The 17788-nt window shown below is 42.5% G+C and overlaps 1 protein-coding gene across 2 annotated transcripts; it reads left to right on the forward strand.

Moving 5' to 3' along the window:
* The first annotated feature begins 6527 nt into the window (after positions 1 to 6527).
* Positions 6528 to 17224, forward strand: POP7 (POP7 homolog, ribonuclease P/MRP subunit). 2 transcript variants are annotated; one of them, XM_029581636.1, is made up of 2 exons: positions 6528 to 6953; positions 15484 to 17224. In XM_029581636.1, the coding sequence occupies exon 2, from the start codon at positions 15497 to 15499 to the stop codon at positions 15923 to 15925; it is 429 nt and encodes a 142-aa protein (XP_029437496.1). In that variant the 5' UTR covers positions 6528 to 6953; positions 15484 to 15496; the 3' UTR covers positions 15926 to 17224. The 2 variants fall into 2 exon arrangements, with proteins under 2 accessions (XP_029437496.1, XP_029437495.1); XM_029581635.1 differs by having other exon boundaries at positions 6533 to 7175.
* The last annotated feature ends 564 nt before the right edge of the window (positions 17225 to 17788 follow it).

Here is a 17788-nt window from a genome sequence, read left to right on the forward strand (position 1 = left end):
AACTCCCTTTGCAAACTGCAGCAGTCACCATTCTCAATGTCTGCATTCGAAATCATGAATACAAAGATAATTTATTAAAGATAATTGTGCATTGAAACATTTGATTTTAGTCTCTCGAATAAGTTGACCATTAAGTTAAAGATTTTTGATTAGATTAAAATATTATCAACCAAAAGAAAAAAATTTTTGAGCTGGAGAGAAAAGTTTCATACTACGTTATTTTTACCCCCACAATCGGGTAATATATTTTTTTGTAATCATAAATGATCCTCCACCAGCCTAGTTATTTTTTGTTATATTTTTTTTGTAAGAGCTATAGCTCGTTCTCTGATTGGAAGTGGTTTGAGATGCTGAACCACATTAAAAACCGTCAGCTTCAGGGACTTCAGTATGAACAGGTGGAAACAGTTTGCTGTGCCGCTGTGAAGAAGACGATTAAAAGATGAAAAAAATACCGGAAAAAAGTCTGACAATTATGAAAAATCTCACTGAACAATAACGAGCCGTAAATTAGCGACAGCTTGAAGGAGAGAATATCCCCTGAGGAAAGATCCATTGGATCTGAAACGCGGCCACGTTGGGACACAGCTACCAAACAGATAAGTCGGTTTAATTGGATATAGTCAACGAACAGACAAGTCAGTTGTAAATTTACATCAAAGTTTCATATAAAAAATGGGGGCTTGAAATAAGTCATATTGGTATGGCACACTGTAAAAAAAATTTAAATTCACGCTACACAAAAAAAAATAACCAAAAATAACTAAGCTGGTGGAGGATCGTTTATGATTACAAAAAACTATATTACCCGATTGTGGGGGTAAAAAGAACATAGTATGAAACTTTTCTCTCCAGCTCAAAAAAATTTTCTTTTGGTTGATAAAGATTTTTGATTAGATTAAAATATTAACTTAATGGTCAACTTATTCGAGAGACTAAAAATGAATATTTCAACGCACAATTATCTTTAATAAATTAACTTTGTATGAGGTGATGTTAAATGGAATTTTGGATATTATCATATAGATCCCTCTGAAAGCCCTTAATATTTTGCATTCGAAATCATGGCACGCAGTCATGCATTGATCTTTTTCAGATCCAGGATGCTATGAAAGGTACCTTCCTTCTCTGGCACCACAAAGTATTCCTCTGGTGGCACATGTACTATTGGCTTAAGTGCTCTAGCGTGTTCTGCACTGCCACTCTTTTGTCGTGAGATGTGCAAGAGGAAACCAAGCATGCCTCCCAGAGTGGATACGTAAATTCTAACGCATGACCATCTCTTATCATCTCCTAGATCCATTGGTCCATAGTGATGTTGGTCCACGCTTCGTAAAAGAGGGCTAACCTCCTTCTGATGACTTTCAGTGGAGTGGACCAGCCTTGTTTCGTTGCATGGTCTTGCTTCTTCTAGATTCCTAGCTAGAAGTTTCCCAGGCAGATCTTGTGGCCCCCCTGAAAGGACTACTGTCACCCCAAGCCTTTCCTCTGAAAAACAGAAGACCTTCTGTTGGAACAATATCTTCTTGAGACTCAAAACCTTCTCCTAAGCAGGATACTCTTTTTGCCCCCATTGGGCTTATCTTCAGGCAGCTTATGCTCCTTTGACTCCCCTACGTGCTTAGAAGCTGTTCTATGTCTTCTCCGAATAACAGCTTGCTTTTGAAAGGGAGGTTACCCAGCTGTGACTTGGATCAGAATCCACTGCCCAATTATGCAACTCAGGAGCCATCTTGCTGGTCCAGTAGATACCATATTCCTGGTGGATGTATGTATAAACCAACAACCACAAACAGCGACCTGCCAACTTAAGCCGATAATCTAATGTCCGGTATTGCTTGTTTTGGGGAATGACCATTCTAGGTTCAAACTTATTCACAAGCTAAAATTGTTTTGCTCTCTAGATAAGCAACCAATCACTTTTTTATAAATTTTTATATGTAATGGAAATAGGATTTTTGAATGAAATGATTTTTTCTTTTTATATTGCTTAAAAAACTGTTTCAAAAAGGACATTTATCAGTTAATCCCCCCTCATAGAAGCCATTGCCCAATACATAAACACGGACTCCCTAGCAACGATCATGGGGGATTTTAACCTCCACGTTGATTCAACGCCGCCCTCCTTCAACTGCGAAGCCTTTCTCACCTCCTTCAGGGCCATGGGTTTTAAACAAATCATTAACAAGCCTACCCATAAAGCTGGCCATACACTAGATCTTATCTTCATAAACTCTGGCCTCACACTGTTTCTCCTGACTGCACCCCAGTCCCCTGGTCAGACTACTCGCTGATATCCACCACTCTCATGGTGAAAGAAAGTCCGACCCCCCTCCCCCAAACCACTATTCACTTCAGTAAACCTTGCTCCTTAGATGACCTCAGCGATCATCTCGCCAAAGAACTTCATTTAAAACATCCTACAAAGATTTTCTTCTTACCCGTGTTTTTGAGACGTAATGTAATGAAGTTAAAGTCATCTAACTGATTAAGAATTTCTTCCTAACCGTGTACTTGAGATGTAATGTAATGAAGTTAATGTCATCTGACTTCATATACAAATGTGACAATGGTCTGTTTGTTAGCCTTATTTTGATGATTTTTATTGTTTATAATATTTGTTAGTTTAAATTTTATTGTTGAGTTTAGTTTCTGTGAAACTTTTAGATTTAATTTTGTGTGTGTAATTATGTACATCGCTTAGGCCAATTGTGTTAAGCGATTAATAAATTTTTTAAAAGAAAAAAAGATAAGCTAGATATCACTCCCCCCAACTGAGCCCTATCCTCCTGGTATATCACCGAAGCGATAGCCAACAAATTATGCCCCCCGTCAGAGAAAAAAATCAACCCAGCCCTTAAGAAAAACAACCTTGGTTCACCCCTGAACTACAGAAACTAAAACAAGATCTTAGACACAAGGAATGCAAATGGCGCAAGGCCTCATGCCCCAATACTCTGACTTCCTACAAATCCTCCCTCCACTGCTACAGGAATTCCATCTTACGAACAAAAAGAGACTTATATGCCCGCAGAATCCATGACCTCCAATTCGATGCCAAGGCTCTTTTTTCATACGTTTCAGAACTCATGAAACTATCCACCCCAGCCATCCCTGACAACCAAGGCCAAACTAAGGCCAATGAATTCGCATCCTTCTTTCGGAAAAAAATCTTCAACCTCTTAACACTTCTTTCCCCCAACACCACGTTATCTCCCCTTCCATTCACCACCTCATCTTACGCTGGAGCCAACCTTGACTCCTTTGAACTTACGTCCTCCCTGGAGATTGAGTCCATCCTAAAGAAACTGAAACCCTCCACCCACCCTTCCGACCACATCCTGACAAACTACTTATATCTATTCCGGACATTATCTCCAAGCCTTTGACGGATATTATAAACTGTTCCTTATCACAAGGAATCGTCCCACATGCACTAAAACTCGCTACCCTGAAACCTCTACTGAAGAAACCGAACCTAGACCCCAGAGATCCTACCAACTTCCGTCCAATCTCCAATCTGCCTTTTATTGCCAAACTCATGGAGAGACTGGTCAATACCCAACTCTCTGACTACCTAGACAATTCTCTATCCAACTCAATACGGTTTCCGCAAATCTCTAAATACCGAATCCCTCCTTATCTCACTCACAGATTTACCTTATTATGGGCCTAGACAAAGGACACTCCTTCCTACTAATACTTCTTGACATCTCTGCCGCGTTCGATACAGTGAATCACTCTAGCCTACTAAATCGTCTATCAGACATTGGTATTTCTGGAACTATCCTCAGATGGTTTGAGTCATTCCTCAGCAATAGACACTATAAAGTCAAAATAAATGACAAAGAATCCTCCAGCATCAAATCATCCCTAGGAGTACCTCAAGGCTCTTCACTTTCTCCCACTCTCTTTAATATCTACCTGCTGCCTCTCTGCCAGCTGCTATCTAACCTAAAACTAAAGCATTTCCTATACGCTGATGACGTGCAGATTCTGATCCCTATAACAGAATCATAAGAACATAAGAACATAAGAAAATGCCATACTGGGTCAGACCAAGGGTCCATCAAGCCCAGCATCCTGTTTCCAACAGTGGCCAATCCAGGCCATAAGAACCTGGCAAGTACCCAAAAACTAAGTCTATTCCATGTAACCATTGCTAATGGCAATGGCTATTCTCTAAGTGAACTTAATAGCAGGTAATGGACTTCTCCTCCAAGAACTTATCCAATCCTTTTTTAAACACAGCTATACTAACTGCACTAACCACATTCTCTGGCAACAAATTCCAGAGTTTAATTGTGCGTTGAGTAAAGAAGAACTTTCTCCGATTAGTTTTAAATGTGCCCCATGCTAACTTCATGGAGTGCCCCCTAGTCTTTCTACTATCCGAAAGAGTAAATAACCGATTCACATCTACCCGCTCTAGACCTCTCATGATTTTAAACACCTCTATCATATCCCCCCTCAGTCGTCTCTTCTCCAAGCTGAAAAGTCCTAACCTCTTTAGTCTTTCCTCATAGGGGAGTTGTTCCATTCCCCTTATCATTTTGGTAGCCCTTCTCTGTACCTTCTCCATCGCAATTATATCTTTTTTGAGATGCGGCGACCAGAATTGTACACAGTATTCAAGGTGCGGTCTCACCATGGAGCGATACAGATACCCAAAACACTCAAGTTCTGGGAAAGCTGCTTCCATTCTATTAACCTCCTCCTCACCAGCCTAAATCTAGTCCTCAACTCAGCCAAGACCGAACTCCTCCTCATCTCCCTTGATCACATTGAATTTTCACTGCCAACCCCTTCCACCACCATGGTCACCCAAGTAAGAGAAACACCAATCGAGGAGATCACATCACACCCATCCTCAGGAATCTACACTGGCTCCCCATAAGCTTCAGAATCCTACATAAGTCCCTCACCATTATTCACAAGACCATAAACAATCAGCACTCACTCGACCTTCATATCCCGCTAAGACTGCACACTTCAACAAGACCTATAAGAGGCTTATAAAGGAACCCTGCACGCCCCCACCACTAAATCCACCACTCGTACATCCACCAGCGAATGAGCCTTCTCAACAGCGGGGCCAGCCATCTGGAATATCATGCCTCCAGACCTTAGACAGGAACCCTGCCTGGTGACCTTTAGGAAAAAAACTCAAGACCTGGCTGTTCCAACAAGCCTTCCCATAGCCCTTTCCCCTCCTCTCCCTACCCCTTCTCCCCTCCTAACTCCTGCTAATCCTCCCCCCAGTACTGTCACAGCCCCGCATTGTTAGCCAATTTCATGATTGTATATAAGTTCTATATATATATTTAGAGTGCCTTTTTTCCGACCCAATGCACTTCCAGTATAGCCTTGTTAAGTTTACAATGTTCTTCCTCTGTCTCCGGCACATTTCTGTTTCCAAGTTCACATAACCTTGTTTTATTGTAACTTTTCTTCCTCTTCAATATTATTTTTACAACCCCTCTGTTCCTTGTGAACCGATATGATTTGTATCATGAATGTCGGTATAGAAAATAGTTAAATAAATAAATAATCCTCTCGATGGATGATGATAAAGTACAGCAGTTAATACTTAATAACCCACTTATCTTATGCACTAGTGTGCTGATTCTTTCCAACCGGTGTATTTTGCTCAAACACTCAAAACATACTTGCCCGACACTGCGTCTGTGTCGGTATTTGCATTACATATAAAAATGTATAAAAAAAATGATTAGTTGCTTATATATAAAGTAAAACCGCTTAGGCTTGTGAATGAGTTTGAACCTAGATCGGTCATTCCCAAATGGGAAGCGCTGGCCCTGCCTGTGCTGTATATTTATTTATTTATTTATTTTTAGATTTTTATATACCGGTGTTCCTATATGAAATAAAGATCACATCGGTTTACATTGAAACAGAACATGAAAATTGCCAAAAGGCATTACATAGAACAAGGTTATGAAACTTGGAACAGTGTACATAAGTTCAAAATTTAACAATAACGTTGTAACATTGATGACCAAAAGATAAAGGAGAAAAAAAAAAAAAAAAAAAAGACTTAAACAATTAAGTTATTGTGTTAATTTGACCAATATAAAGTATACAGAATTTTGTAGAATTTTTAAATTTTGGTGCAGAATTCCCCCAAGACTACTATTTCAACTCACTTGCTGGTCATAATCATTGCTGCTACTATATATTAATTATGTTGAAAAGACATTCGTTAATTAGTGGCAGATAAATGCAAAGAGAAACAAGCACTGTGCACTAATGTCTGTTTTTCCCTTCAGCTGCCCCCTCCATGATAAAATGCGAGGTGTCTGCTCGGGGCGGGGTGCACGTAAAGCTGCTAGCAGCACATACCAGAGCATAGCACGTGACAGGTGGGGGGCGGGGACCCTGCTCAGTTCAGTCATAATGACGACACAGGGAGTTGTGCTGCTAAAGCAAAGTCTCAAAAACAAGCCTTCAACGTGTCAACCCATCAAAAGCGAGGGGCAGGGAAGGGAGGGTCCTAGCCTCACTCCTCTGTCACGTGGCAACGGCCAAAAGATTAGTAGTGTTCTTGTCCTGTGCCTAAAGGTAAGACGACACCAACCTAGCGAATTGCTAGCACTCAGGTGCCCAGCCCAAAATTAGGCCAACCCGTACGAAAATATTTTATCCCGCACAAAGGGGAAAAACGTAGTCAAATTAGGCGTGAAATAGCCCAATCCGGCAACAGCCTGTAAAAGCCATCTCCCCCTTTCACCCCTATCACGTGACGTACCGAGGTGAGGTGGAGCCAATCTTGTGAAAAGAAGGGTGACTGGAGGTGAATGCCTGTCATTCTCTTTGCCTCGGGCAAGCCAGTCAGTAGTCGCAGAGTGATGACTCATCGGTAGCAGCCAATCAGCGGTGATAGAAACAGCAGGGCACGTACAGAACGCGACTGCTGCTGCAGACTACAGAAGGTGCGTACAGAGGGATAGAGATCTTTTTAGACACTGCGTCTGTTTTGTTTTTACCGCCACCGGCTCACAGCTTTTGAGAAAACAAGGCTGTCTACTTTCACTGCTGAACTCGCTGATGAATTATCCCCTCATTGCGGCCCTGAACCCGAAGCTGTTGACCTCACCCTATTTACCTGCTGAAGCCTCCTAAAACCAGTTGCTACCTGGGAACCGAATCCGAAGGTAAGAGACGAGATTAAGGGAAGACTCTTCAGGGAAAAAGAGGATGTGTAATACCATTAAAAGAGGGCAAAAAGAAGGTCGAGTGGGGGTAATCTGGTGCAGTGTCAAGGGTAGAATAAGTGGAGGCAGGAAGGTATGGGAGGGGAGTGGGGTGAGAAACAAAAGAGGAGAGTTGGCGGGCAGAGAGGGGAGTGTGTGGGGAGAATAACAGGGTGGTAGAATGGGGGGGGGGGGGCATGAAGGGAGTATCGGGCAGAGACAGGAACAGGGCCAGGGCTAGCTTTTTTGCTACCCTGTAGGAACTGCGCACTCTTTCCCCCCCGCCCCTCCCCGATTTATTCAGTCTCTATGTCTCTGACCTGGGACTGTAAAAATAAATAAATAAAACAAACAGCCCAGCTTCCTCCAGCGATCTAAATGTTAAAAACTGATATGGGTTTATTGGACAAGTATTGATTGTCTTATTGTACTGTTTTCCTTGCATTGCCATGCCACCTAAAGCCCCCCCATAGGGGCCTTGCCTTGCGTGAATAATTATCTACCATACCTGAATGTAATCTTTGAAGTGCCTGAAAAAGCAGAATTAAAAAAAAAGTTTTTTTAATGTATTTTTTTATATTTTTGAATTATATTGAATTTTCTTCAATTAGATTTGCAATGCCATTGTAAAAATTCTTTATAAATAAATGCAATAAGACACCCTCCCTCCAATCCATGATTGGAGGTGCACAGACATTCTCCTCTCTCACACACATTCTCTCACACATTTGCTCATTCATACACTCAGACACTCTCATATTCACAGACATATTCTTTCTCATTCACACACACTTTCTCTCCCTGATTTTAATAAAATCTCACACATGCTCTCCTTCTCTCTCCCTTTTCCTTGCACATGCCCTCACAAGCTTACCCCATCTCTCTCACTCACATGTTTACATACACAAGCTCTCCCACTCATTCACATATACACTCTCACTCAGATGCACATGCTGTCTTGCTCACATGTACATGCACTCAGTCTCTCACTCATATGCACACATGTACCATGGGATGGGCTCCAGCAAATCAGTGTCTCCTGGCTCCTATTTGGGTGTTGCCCCTACTAGTTCTGCTACAGGATTCCCACAGCAATTAGAAGTCTAACCCACCTAATATATAGCTCCTGTTGTCTCAGAAGTAGATCCTGCAAGAACAATTGTAATCTATTGGAGACTCCAGGAGCCATACACCAGCAGTACCAAGTAGCCAGAAGACATTACCTTGACTGCCCCGCTCTTATCTTGCCACTGGAGGAACTCATCTTGCTGTTGCAGCAATGCTGTCCCTGCCTACAGCCTGCCCTTGCTGCTCTTAACCTCATTATTGGCTGTGCAGCGGTGGCACATTAACAGTACAGAACCATGGAAAAAAATAATCCCAGGGTCTGTGTTTGCTCCGCTTATGTGGGTGTGGCTTAAATATGTTAGGCCAGGAGCATAAAGTCCATCAGTCTGAGGTCCCCTTCAGAAGATGACATCAGCTCCAGGTGCTGCAGCCCAGCAACCTCTTAATCTTCCTGTGCCATCCCACCACTGCGATCACATTTGCCAGACTGTAGGCCTCGTACTGGGCAGCTGCCGATTCTGCAACCTATTGCCACCCCGTTATGCACACCTGAAAGCACTGGGCTTGGAGTAAGGGTGAGATGGAAGGGGTGGAAGAGATGGGGAGGCTGTTGGGTACATTGTGCAGGAGAAAAGAAAATCGAAAAGGAATATTTCACACTGATCATTTTGTTATCCTTTTTAATTTATTAGTATCTTTTTTTATGTTTGGTATGTTATATTATGTATGTTTGATATGTAATCCATCATGAACATTGGATACAAGCAGAATAGATGTTTTTAAATAAATTAAATATTGGTAGTGTATGGTTTTATCCCCAATATACCAAACATGTGACTCTGAGATATTTTACAGGCCGATTCAGTAAAGTCTGCGGGAGAGTGGACGAACGCCCGCTCTCCCGGCACGCGCACCAGCCCCTCGCCGGTGCGCGTGATGCAGTATTCAAATTAGGTGGTGCGGTAGAAACGGGGAAAAGGAGGCGCTAGGGACACTAGCGCGTTCCTAGCGCCTCCTTTTTGATAGGAGCGGCAGCTGTCAGCGGGTTTGACAGCCGACGCTCAATTTTGCCGGCGTTGGTTCTCGAGCCCGCTGACAGCCACGGGCTCGGAAACTGGACGCCGGCAAAATTGAGCGTCCATTTTTCGGCCCGACAGCCACGGGCCGAATTCAAATTTATTTTTTTTTTTTTACTCTTTGGGACCTCTGACTTAATATCGCTATGATATTAAGTCGGAGGGTGCACAGAAAAACAGTTTTTACTGCTTTTCTGTGCACTTTCCCGGTGCCGGAAAAAATTAGCGCCGACCTTTGGGTCGGCGCTAATTTCTGAAAGTAAAATGTGTGGCTTGGCTGCACATTTTACTTTCTGTATCCCGCGCGCATACCTAATAGGGCCATCAACATGCATTTGCATGTTGAGGGTGCTATTAGGTGCCGTGGGTTGGATGTGCGTTTTCCTCCCCTTACTGAATAAGGGGTAAGGGAAAACGCGCGTCCAATAGCAGGCTAACAGTGCGCTCCGGAGCGCACTGTACTGTATCGGCCTGTTAGTAACTTAGTAAAATGTTTATTGTAGTTAATAAATGATAGCCAATCACAATATAGTGTCTAAGAACGAAAAACACAGGCTCAGCAAGGCGGTGAACCCCCTAGGCTCATCCTTGCTTATGTTACAATCTTACAAGGATTGTATACATTTTTTGTCCTAATTTCCTTTGCCAAGTATTGATCATTTCTAAAGGCAGCATTCTGGCCTGGCTTCCTTTCCCTAGACCACCTGCACCCAAACATTCATTCTTTCTTTCATGTCCAAATGTTTGTTCTCCTTCTGTACTATTTTCCCATGGTTTGTAGGAACATAAGAACATAAGAAAATGCCATACTGGGTCAGACCAAGGGTCCATCAAGCCCAGCATCCTGTTTCCAACAGTGGCCAATCCAGGCCATAAGAACCTGGCAAGTACCCAAAAACTAAGTCTATTCCATGTAACCATTGCTAATGGCAGTGGCTATTCTCTAAGTGAACTTAATAGCAGGTAATGGACTTCTCCTCCAAGAACTTATCCAATCCTTTTTTAAACACAGCTATACTAACTGCACGAACCACATTCTTTGGCAACAAATTCCAGAGTTTAATTGTGCGTTGAGTAAAAAAGAACTTTCTCCGATTAGTTTTAAATGTGCCCCATGCTAACTTCATGGAGTGTCCCCTAGTCCTTCTACTATCCGAAAGAGTAAATAACCGATTCACATCTACCCGTTCTAGACCTCTCATGATTTTAAACACCTCTATCATATCCCCCCTCAGCCGTCTCTTCTCCAAGCTGAAAAGTCCTAACCTCTTTAGTCTTTCCTCATAGGGGAGTTGTTCCATTCCCCTTATCATTTTGGTAGCCCTCTCTGTACCTTCTCCATCGCAATTATATCTTTTTTGAGATGCGGCGACCAGAATTGTACACAGTATTCAAGGTGCGGGCTCACCATGGAGCGATACAGAGGCATTATGACATTTTCCGTTTTATTCATCATTCCTTTTCTAATAATTCCCAACATTCTGTTTGCTTTTTTGACTGCCGCAGCACACTGAACCGACGATTTCAATGTGTTATCCACTATGACACCTAGATCTCTTTCTTGGGTTGTAGCACCTAATATGGAACCCAACATCGTGTAATTATAGCATGGGTTATTTTTCCCTATATGCATCACCTTGCACTTATCCACATTAAATTTCATCTGCCATTTGGATGCCCAATTTTCCAGTCTCACAAGGTCTTCCTGCAATTTATCACAATCTGCTTGTGATTTAACTACTCTGCACAATTTTGTGTCATCTGCAAATTTGATTATCTCACTCGTCGTATTTCTTTCCAGATCATTTATAAATATATTGAACAGTAAGGGTCCCAATACAGATCCCTGAGGCACTCCACTGTCCACTCCCTTCCACTGAGAAAATTGCCCATTTAGTCCTACTCTCTGTTTCCTGTCTTTTAGCCAGTTTGCAATCCACGAAAGGACATCGCCACCTATCCCATGACTTTTTACTTTTCCTAGAAGCCTCTCATGAGGAACTTTGTCAAACGCCTTCTGAAAATCCAAGTATACTATATCTACCGGTTCACCTTTATCCACATGTTTATTAACTCCTTCAAAAAAGTGAAGCAGATTTGTGAGGCAAGACTTGCCCTGGGTAAAGCCATGCTGACTTTGTTCCATTAAACCATGTCTTTCTATATGTTCTGTGATTTTGATGTTTAGAACACTTTCCACTATTTTTCCTGGCACTGAAGTCAGGCTAACCGGTCTGTAGTTTCCCGGATCGCCCCTGGAGCCCTTTTTAAATATTGGGGTTACATTTGCTATCCTCCAGTCTTCAGGTACAATGGATGATTTTAATGATAAGTTACAAATTTTTACTAATAGGTCTGAAATTTCATTTTTTAGTTCCTTCAGAACTCTGGGGTGTATACCATCCGGTCCAGGTGATTTACTACTCTTCAGTTTGTCAATCAGGCCTACCACATCTTCTAGGTTCACCGTGATTTGATTCAGTCCATCTGAATCATTACCCATGAAAACCTTCTCCATTACGGGTACCTCCCCAACATCCTCTTCAGTAAACACCGAAGCAAAGAAATCATTTAATCTTTCCGCGATGGCCTTATCTTCTCTAAGTGCCCCTTTAACCCCTCGATCATCTAACGGTCCAACTGACTCCCTCACAGGCTTTCTGCTTCGGATATATTTAAAAAAGTTTTTACTGTGAGTTTTTGCCTCTACAGCCAACTTCTTTTCAAATTCTCTCTTAGCCTGTCTTATCAATGTCTTACATTTAACTTGCCAATGTTTATGCTTTATCCTATTTTCTTCTGTTGGATCCTTCTTCCAATTTTTGAATGAAGATCTTTTGGCTAAAATAGCTTCTTTCACCTCCCCTTTTAACCATGCCGGTAATCGTTTTGCCTTCTTTCCACCTTTCTTAATGTGTGGAATACATCTGGACTGTGCTTCTAGAATGGTATTTTTTAACAATGACCACGCCTCTTGGACATTTTTTACTTTTGTAGCTGCTCCTTTCAGTTTTTTTCTAACAATTTTTCTCATTTTATCAAAGTTTCCCTTTTGAAAGTTTAGCACGAGAGCCTTGGATTTGCACACTGTTCCTTTTCCAGTCATTAAATCAAATTTGATCATATTATGATCACTATTGCCAAGGGGCCCCACCACTGTTACCTCTCTCACCAAGTCCTGTGCTCCACTGAGAATTAGATCTAAAATTGCTCCCTCTCTCGTCGGTTCCTGAACCAATTGCTCCATAAAGCTATCATTTATTCCATCCAGGAACGTTATCTCTCTAGCGTGACCCGATGATACATTTACCCAGTCTATATTGGGGTAATTGAAGTCTCCCATCACGCCAAGAACAATGCCATTCAACTTTCAGAAAGAAATTGAAAACCTGGCTGTTCGCAGAAGCCTACCGCTGAAGGATCTCCTCAACCATCACTGACTCTCACTCCCCCACCCCTCCCCAATCCCTTCCCCCCACCCAACCTCACCCTTTCCTTCTCCCTCTGGACATACCAGGCTAATAACTGCCTAAGATAAACCTATGTTTTTGTATCTTACAGTTTTTGTTGATTTATATATTTATCTCTCTTTAATTGTTTCTTAGTTTAAACTCTGTACTGTCTTCCATTGCCCAGGTTTTATGCTCCCTGTTTAATGTAACTTTACTTTCTACCTTGATGTTAATTGGTTTCCCCTCAGTTACATTGTAAACCGGTACGATAAGACCTAGTCTTGAGCATCGGTATAGGAAAAGAAATTAAATAAATAAAATAAATAAATTACTGCACTACCAATTTGGTTAGCTTCCCTAATTTCTCTTAGCATTTCACTGTCCATCTCACCATCTTGACCAGGTGGACGGTAGTATACCCCTATCACTGTAGTCTTCCCTGATACACAAGGGATTTCTACCCATAAAGATTCAATTTTGTATTTAGTCTCATGCAGGATGTTTATCCTGTTGGACTCTATGCCATCCCGGACATAAAGCGCCACACCTCCTCCCGACTGCTCCTCTCTGTCATTGCGATATAATTTGTACCCCGGTATAGCACTGTCCCATTGGTTATCCTCTTTCCACCATGTCTCTGAGATGCCAATTAAGTCTATGTCATCATTTACTGCTATACATTCTAATTCTCCCATCTTACTTCTTAGACTTCTGGCATTAGCATACAAACATTTCAAAGTTTGTTTTTTGATTGTATTTTTATTCTGCTTTTTAATTGATAGGGATAAGTTAGAATTTTTTAGCTCAGGTGAGTTTTTAGTTACAGGCACTTGGACTACTTTTCTAATTATTGGAACCTTACTGTCGGGATGCCCTAATTCTAATACATCATTAGTATCCTTTAAAGATACATCTCTCCGAACCATGCGCTGCTGAGCGACTGTCGGCTTTCCCCTTTGTTCTAGTTTAAAAGCTGCTCTATCTCCTTTTTAAAGGTTTGCGCCAGCAGTCTGGTTCCACCCTGGTTAAGGTGGAGCCCATCCCTTCGGAAGAGACTCCCCCTTCCCCAAAAGGTTCCCCAGTTCCTAACAAAACTGAATCCCTCTTCCTTGCACCATCGTCTCATCCACGCATTGAGACTCTGGAGCTCTGCCTGCCTCTGGTGACCTGCGCGTGGAACAGGGAGCATTTCAGAGAATGCTACCCTGGAGGTTCTGGATTTAATCTTTCTACCTAAGAGCCTAAATTTGGCTTCCAGAACCTCCCTCCCACATTTTCCTATGTCGTTGGTGCCCATGTGTACCACGACAGCCGGCTCCTCCCCAGCACTGTCTAAAATCCTATCTAGGTGACGCGTGAGGTCCGCCACCTTCGCACCAGGTAGGCATGTTACCAGGCGATCCTCACGCCCACCAGCCACCCAGCTATCTACATTCCTAATAATCGAATCACCAACTATGACTATCATCTCTTACCAATGTCTGCACTTTCCTTTTGTAATTGGTATCCTATGTTGGCCATTCCTAAGTCCTTCACTTTCTGCTTAGCCCACATCCTGCAGCTGCATGTACGGTCACATATTGGTACACAAGCTTAGCAGGACACAGTTCAGTAAGCAGCTTTATACAGTAGAAGTTGCTTTTTTTTTATTGCTTTCTTTCACCTTCCTTCTCTGTCTTGCTCCTGTCCTCTCTCTCAAATCTTTTGGGGGAAAAAAATTAAATTGCTGAGGGGTTAAGTTGCTGTATCAGGATTCACGGTTATCTTCAAAGTCAGAAATATTCCCAGTTGGACTAAGACTAATGCCAAAATGGCCTCCTGTGTATAATGAGGTAAGGGAGGGGTTTAAGTATTTATTTAATGGTTGTGTATAGTTTTGGATATCTTCTTGTTGACATAGCTGTAAATACATACATCAGAAATAAATATTTTCAATATTTATTTTTATGTTGGCTTTATTTGGTCCTATGAGGATTGGGTTACTTTTGGGCTTGGGACTTTTCTTTCTCCGAGTTACTTGGGCTAGTTTTGGACTATGCCATGTCTTTCTTTGGGCTACAAACCCCATTTAGAGTCTGACAGTACAGTTTATAAGGGTGCATTTGGGTGAGGGGAACACCACACCTGGAGCCTCTTTTGCTTCCACATGGCTGCCAGAGGGGCTTTGTAAACTCATGATCAGCTTCCCTTTCCTCCTCACACTGCAGCGCTCCTGGTTTTCCTTTCCCCCCCATGCTGAGGAGAAGAGGCTTTTCTATGGTCTGGGTCTACTGCTTTTTCCTCTTCAGCAGACATACTGTGTACAGCAATCCTGGAGGAGCTGGGTTTGATTCTCAGGGCAGGACTCTACACCCCGGCCATGTGGGGTTGCTCCCAGCCCCTGGGGTGAGGGAGTCCAACTCGTTATGCATTGGTGACAAACTGGACTTTAGGTCCATGATTGTAAGGTTTAGGAAGGAGACATGGACTGTCACTGTAATAATTGGATTATTATGTTATTTGGAAGGGGATACAAAATTGTGTGTGTGTGGGGGGGGGTGCCCTGGGTTTTGGTGAATGAAGGCTCATGATGCAGGATCCTAGCCGTAGTTTTTGGATGTCTAAAGGAGCAGGAGAAAATTCCTATGTCCAACTGATTGGGGGTGCCATTTCTTTTTTTTTATTTACATATAGCTGCCTGGGAGCCATGGCTGAAAACCGACCTACTTCACACCTGCAGCCGAAGGTAGCTGGAGGCCTGGACATAGAGATGGACCGGGCTGAGCATGCCTTGCGCCGGCGTCTTCCCCGCAAGCTCCCCAAGCGCAGCAATGATGTCTACGTTAACATGAAGACAGACTTCAAAGCCCAGCTGGCCCGCTGTCGGAAGCTGCTGGAAGGTGGAGGCTTCAATGAGATCTGCATTCATGGTCTGGGGCTGGCCATCAACCGGGCCATCAATGTTGCTCTCCAACTGCAGGCTGGCAGTTTTGGCACCCTGCAGGTAGCTGCCAACACCTCTACTGTGGAGTTGGTGGATGATCTTGAACCGGAAATGGACGATGGGGAACCAGCAACCAGAACAAGGAACAATTCGGCTATCCACATCAGAGTTTACCGCGTGTTTTCCAAATAGCATTTAGACAGCCCTTCTGGGAAAGGGGAATGAATATTTTAAGTATATTGTATTATTGAACCACCTTTCCAATTGTATCCCAAGGCAGTTTACAGCACTCTTTCAGATACAATAAGTCCCTTCCCAAAAGCTTATATTAAGTTCATTGTTGACATCACTGACATACAGATATTTGTGACTTGTCCATGATAATTTATTAGCAATATGGGTAGTTAGTGGAGGTTGTTTTGGCTTGGCCCTTCCTTCTCTGCTGAACTTCCACCTCAGCTGGACCTGGGCATTGCTTCTTTACAGAGTTGTGAACATTTGTTTGCAACCACCTGAACCCTGAGTGAGTGTACTTAGGTGGTGATGTGGAGTGATGGCTGACACTCCCTCCCCCTGGAGGCTATGACCACTGCTTTCGCAGCATCCTCTGTTCATCTGCATGCCCGCACCAAGCACTGCCGCATTGCTGGCCCAAGTATTGGAGATTTTTAGTTGGGTTCTGTTCCCTCCACTTCAAATTTCTATGACATCTGTCTTTCAGATTATAATCCTAATGGCCCAGCTCCAACATGATCTGCCCTTTTTTTTTTATAACATTTAAAACTGGGCTTCCCAAACCTATCCTAGGGACCCCATAACCAGTTGGGTTTTCAGGATATTTATAGTTTAATACGCATGCGACAAACTTGCACATAGTGGGTTTCCAATGTATGCAAATTTCTCGTGTGTGGATATTCTGAAAACCCAGCGGGCTGTGATTGAAGAGAACTAGGAAGAGGGGAGGAAGTAGTGTGACAACTACTGAAGGGATGACACTGTGGAACTGAAGCTGACAGATGCAGGAAACCATGATGAAGCAAAAATGAATGATTGCATAGAGCTCAGTAAAGTTTGTGCTGAATTGTTGTCAAATGAGAAATATCCAGACTGAAAAGATCGTTCTTGCTCTCTAATAAATTACTCTGTTGTCCAGACAATATTAAGATGACTGGCTGACTAGATTTAACCTCTTTATTTAATTTGATAATGTTTCTGTTATCTCTACATGTTCCCCCCACCCCTTTTTTTTTTTTTAAGGTGTGATTTGAGGTTTGGCTGTACTACAGTAAAGTGTTTGAAAAAACCATATAACTTCTTGCTTTCTGTGTTGCCTTTTCTAATTCTCTGCTTCAAGTGTGCTTTGGAGGACTAGGTTTATTTTCTGGGTGGTAATCTTTGCATAAAAATGATCTTGGCAAATAATGCCTGTGTCTTTAATTGCTTTATGACTCCTAGCTCAGATCTGCTTCATTCACTCTGATGTCATTTTGCTAAAAACATCCTGGATCTATAGGGGTAAGAGGGATTAGAAAGCTTACGGTATGTTCTTGTTGATAACTATGGACAGTCAACTGGAGCGCTTGGCGGAAGCCTACATTTTATTTCTCTTCCCATGGCTTAGAAAACTAATCATTTATTTTACTTTTGTAATTAACAGAAACTGTGTTCAGTACTACATAATGTTTTAGAGAAAGGATATTGTTTACATACATAGAAGTGACGGCAGAAGAAGACCAACGGCCCATCCAGTCTCCCCAGCAAGCTACACAGTTTATCCATTTTTCCCCCCCCCCCCTTTTTTCTCCCTCCCACCCGTCTCTATTGGCTTCCAGCACCCTCCGGCCCCAATTCCCTTCCACCCCTCCACCAGTTTACTTTTAGCCAAACGCTTACTTCTGTGTTAGTGAGAGTTACTTCAATACTGCAAGCTGGAGAACTATCTGAAGGATGCCTCTGAGATGTCTAGTCAATAAAGTTGACAAAACAGCACCGAGGCTTTAAATAATCAATCAGAAATACAGTTCTTCAAACATTACACCTCAACAGCCGGAAATG

The sequence above is a fragment of the Rhinatrema bivittatum genome, chromosome 16 (assembly GCF_901001135.1).
Source record: "Rhinatrema bivittatum chromosome 16, aRhiBiv1.1, whole genome shotgun sequence".
NCBI classification, from domain to species: domain Eukaryota; kingdom Metazoa; phylum Chordata; class Amphibia; order Gymnophiona; family Rhinatrematidae; genus Rhinatrema; species Rhinatrema bivittatum.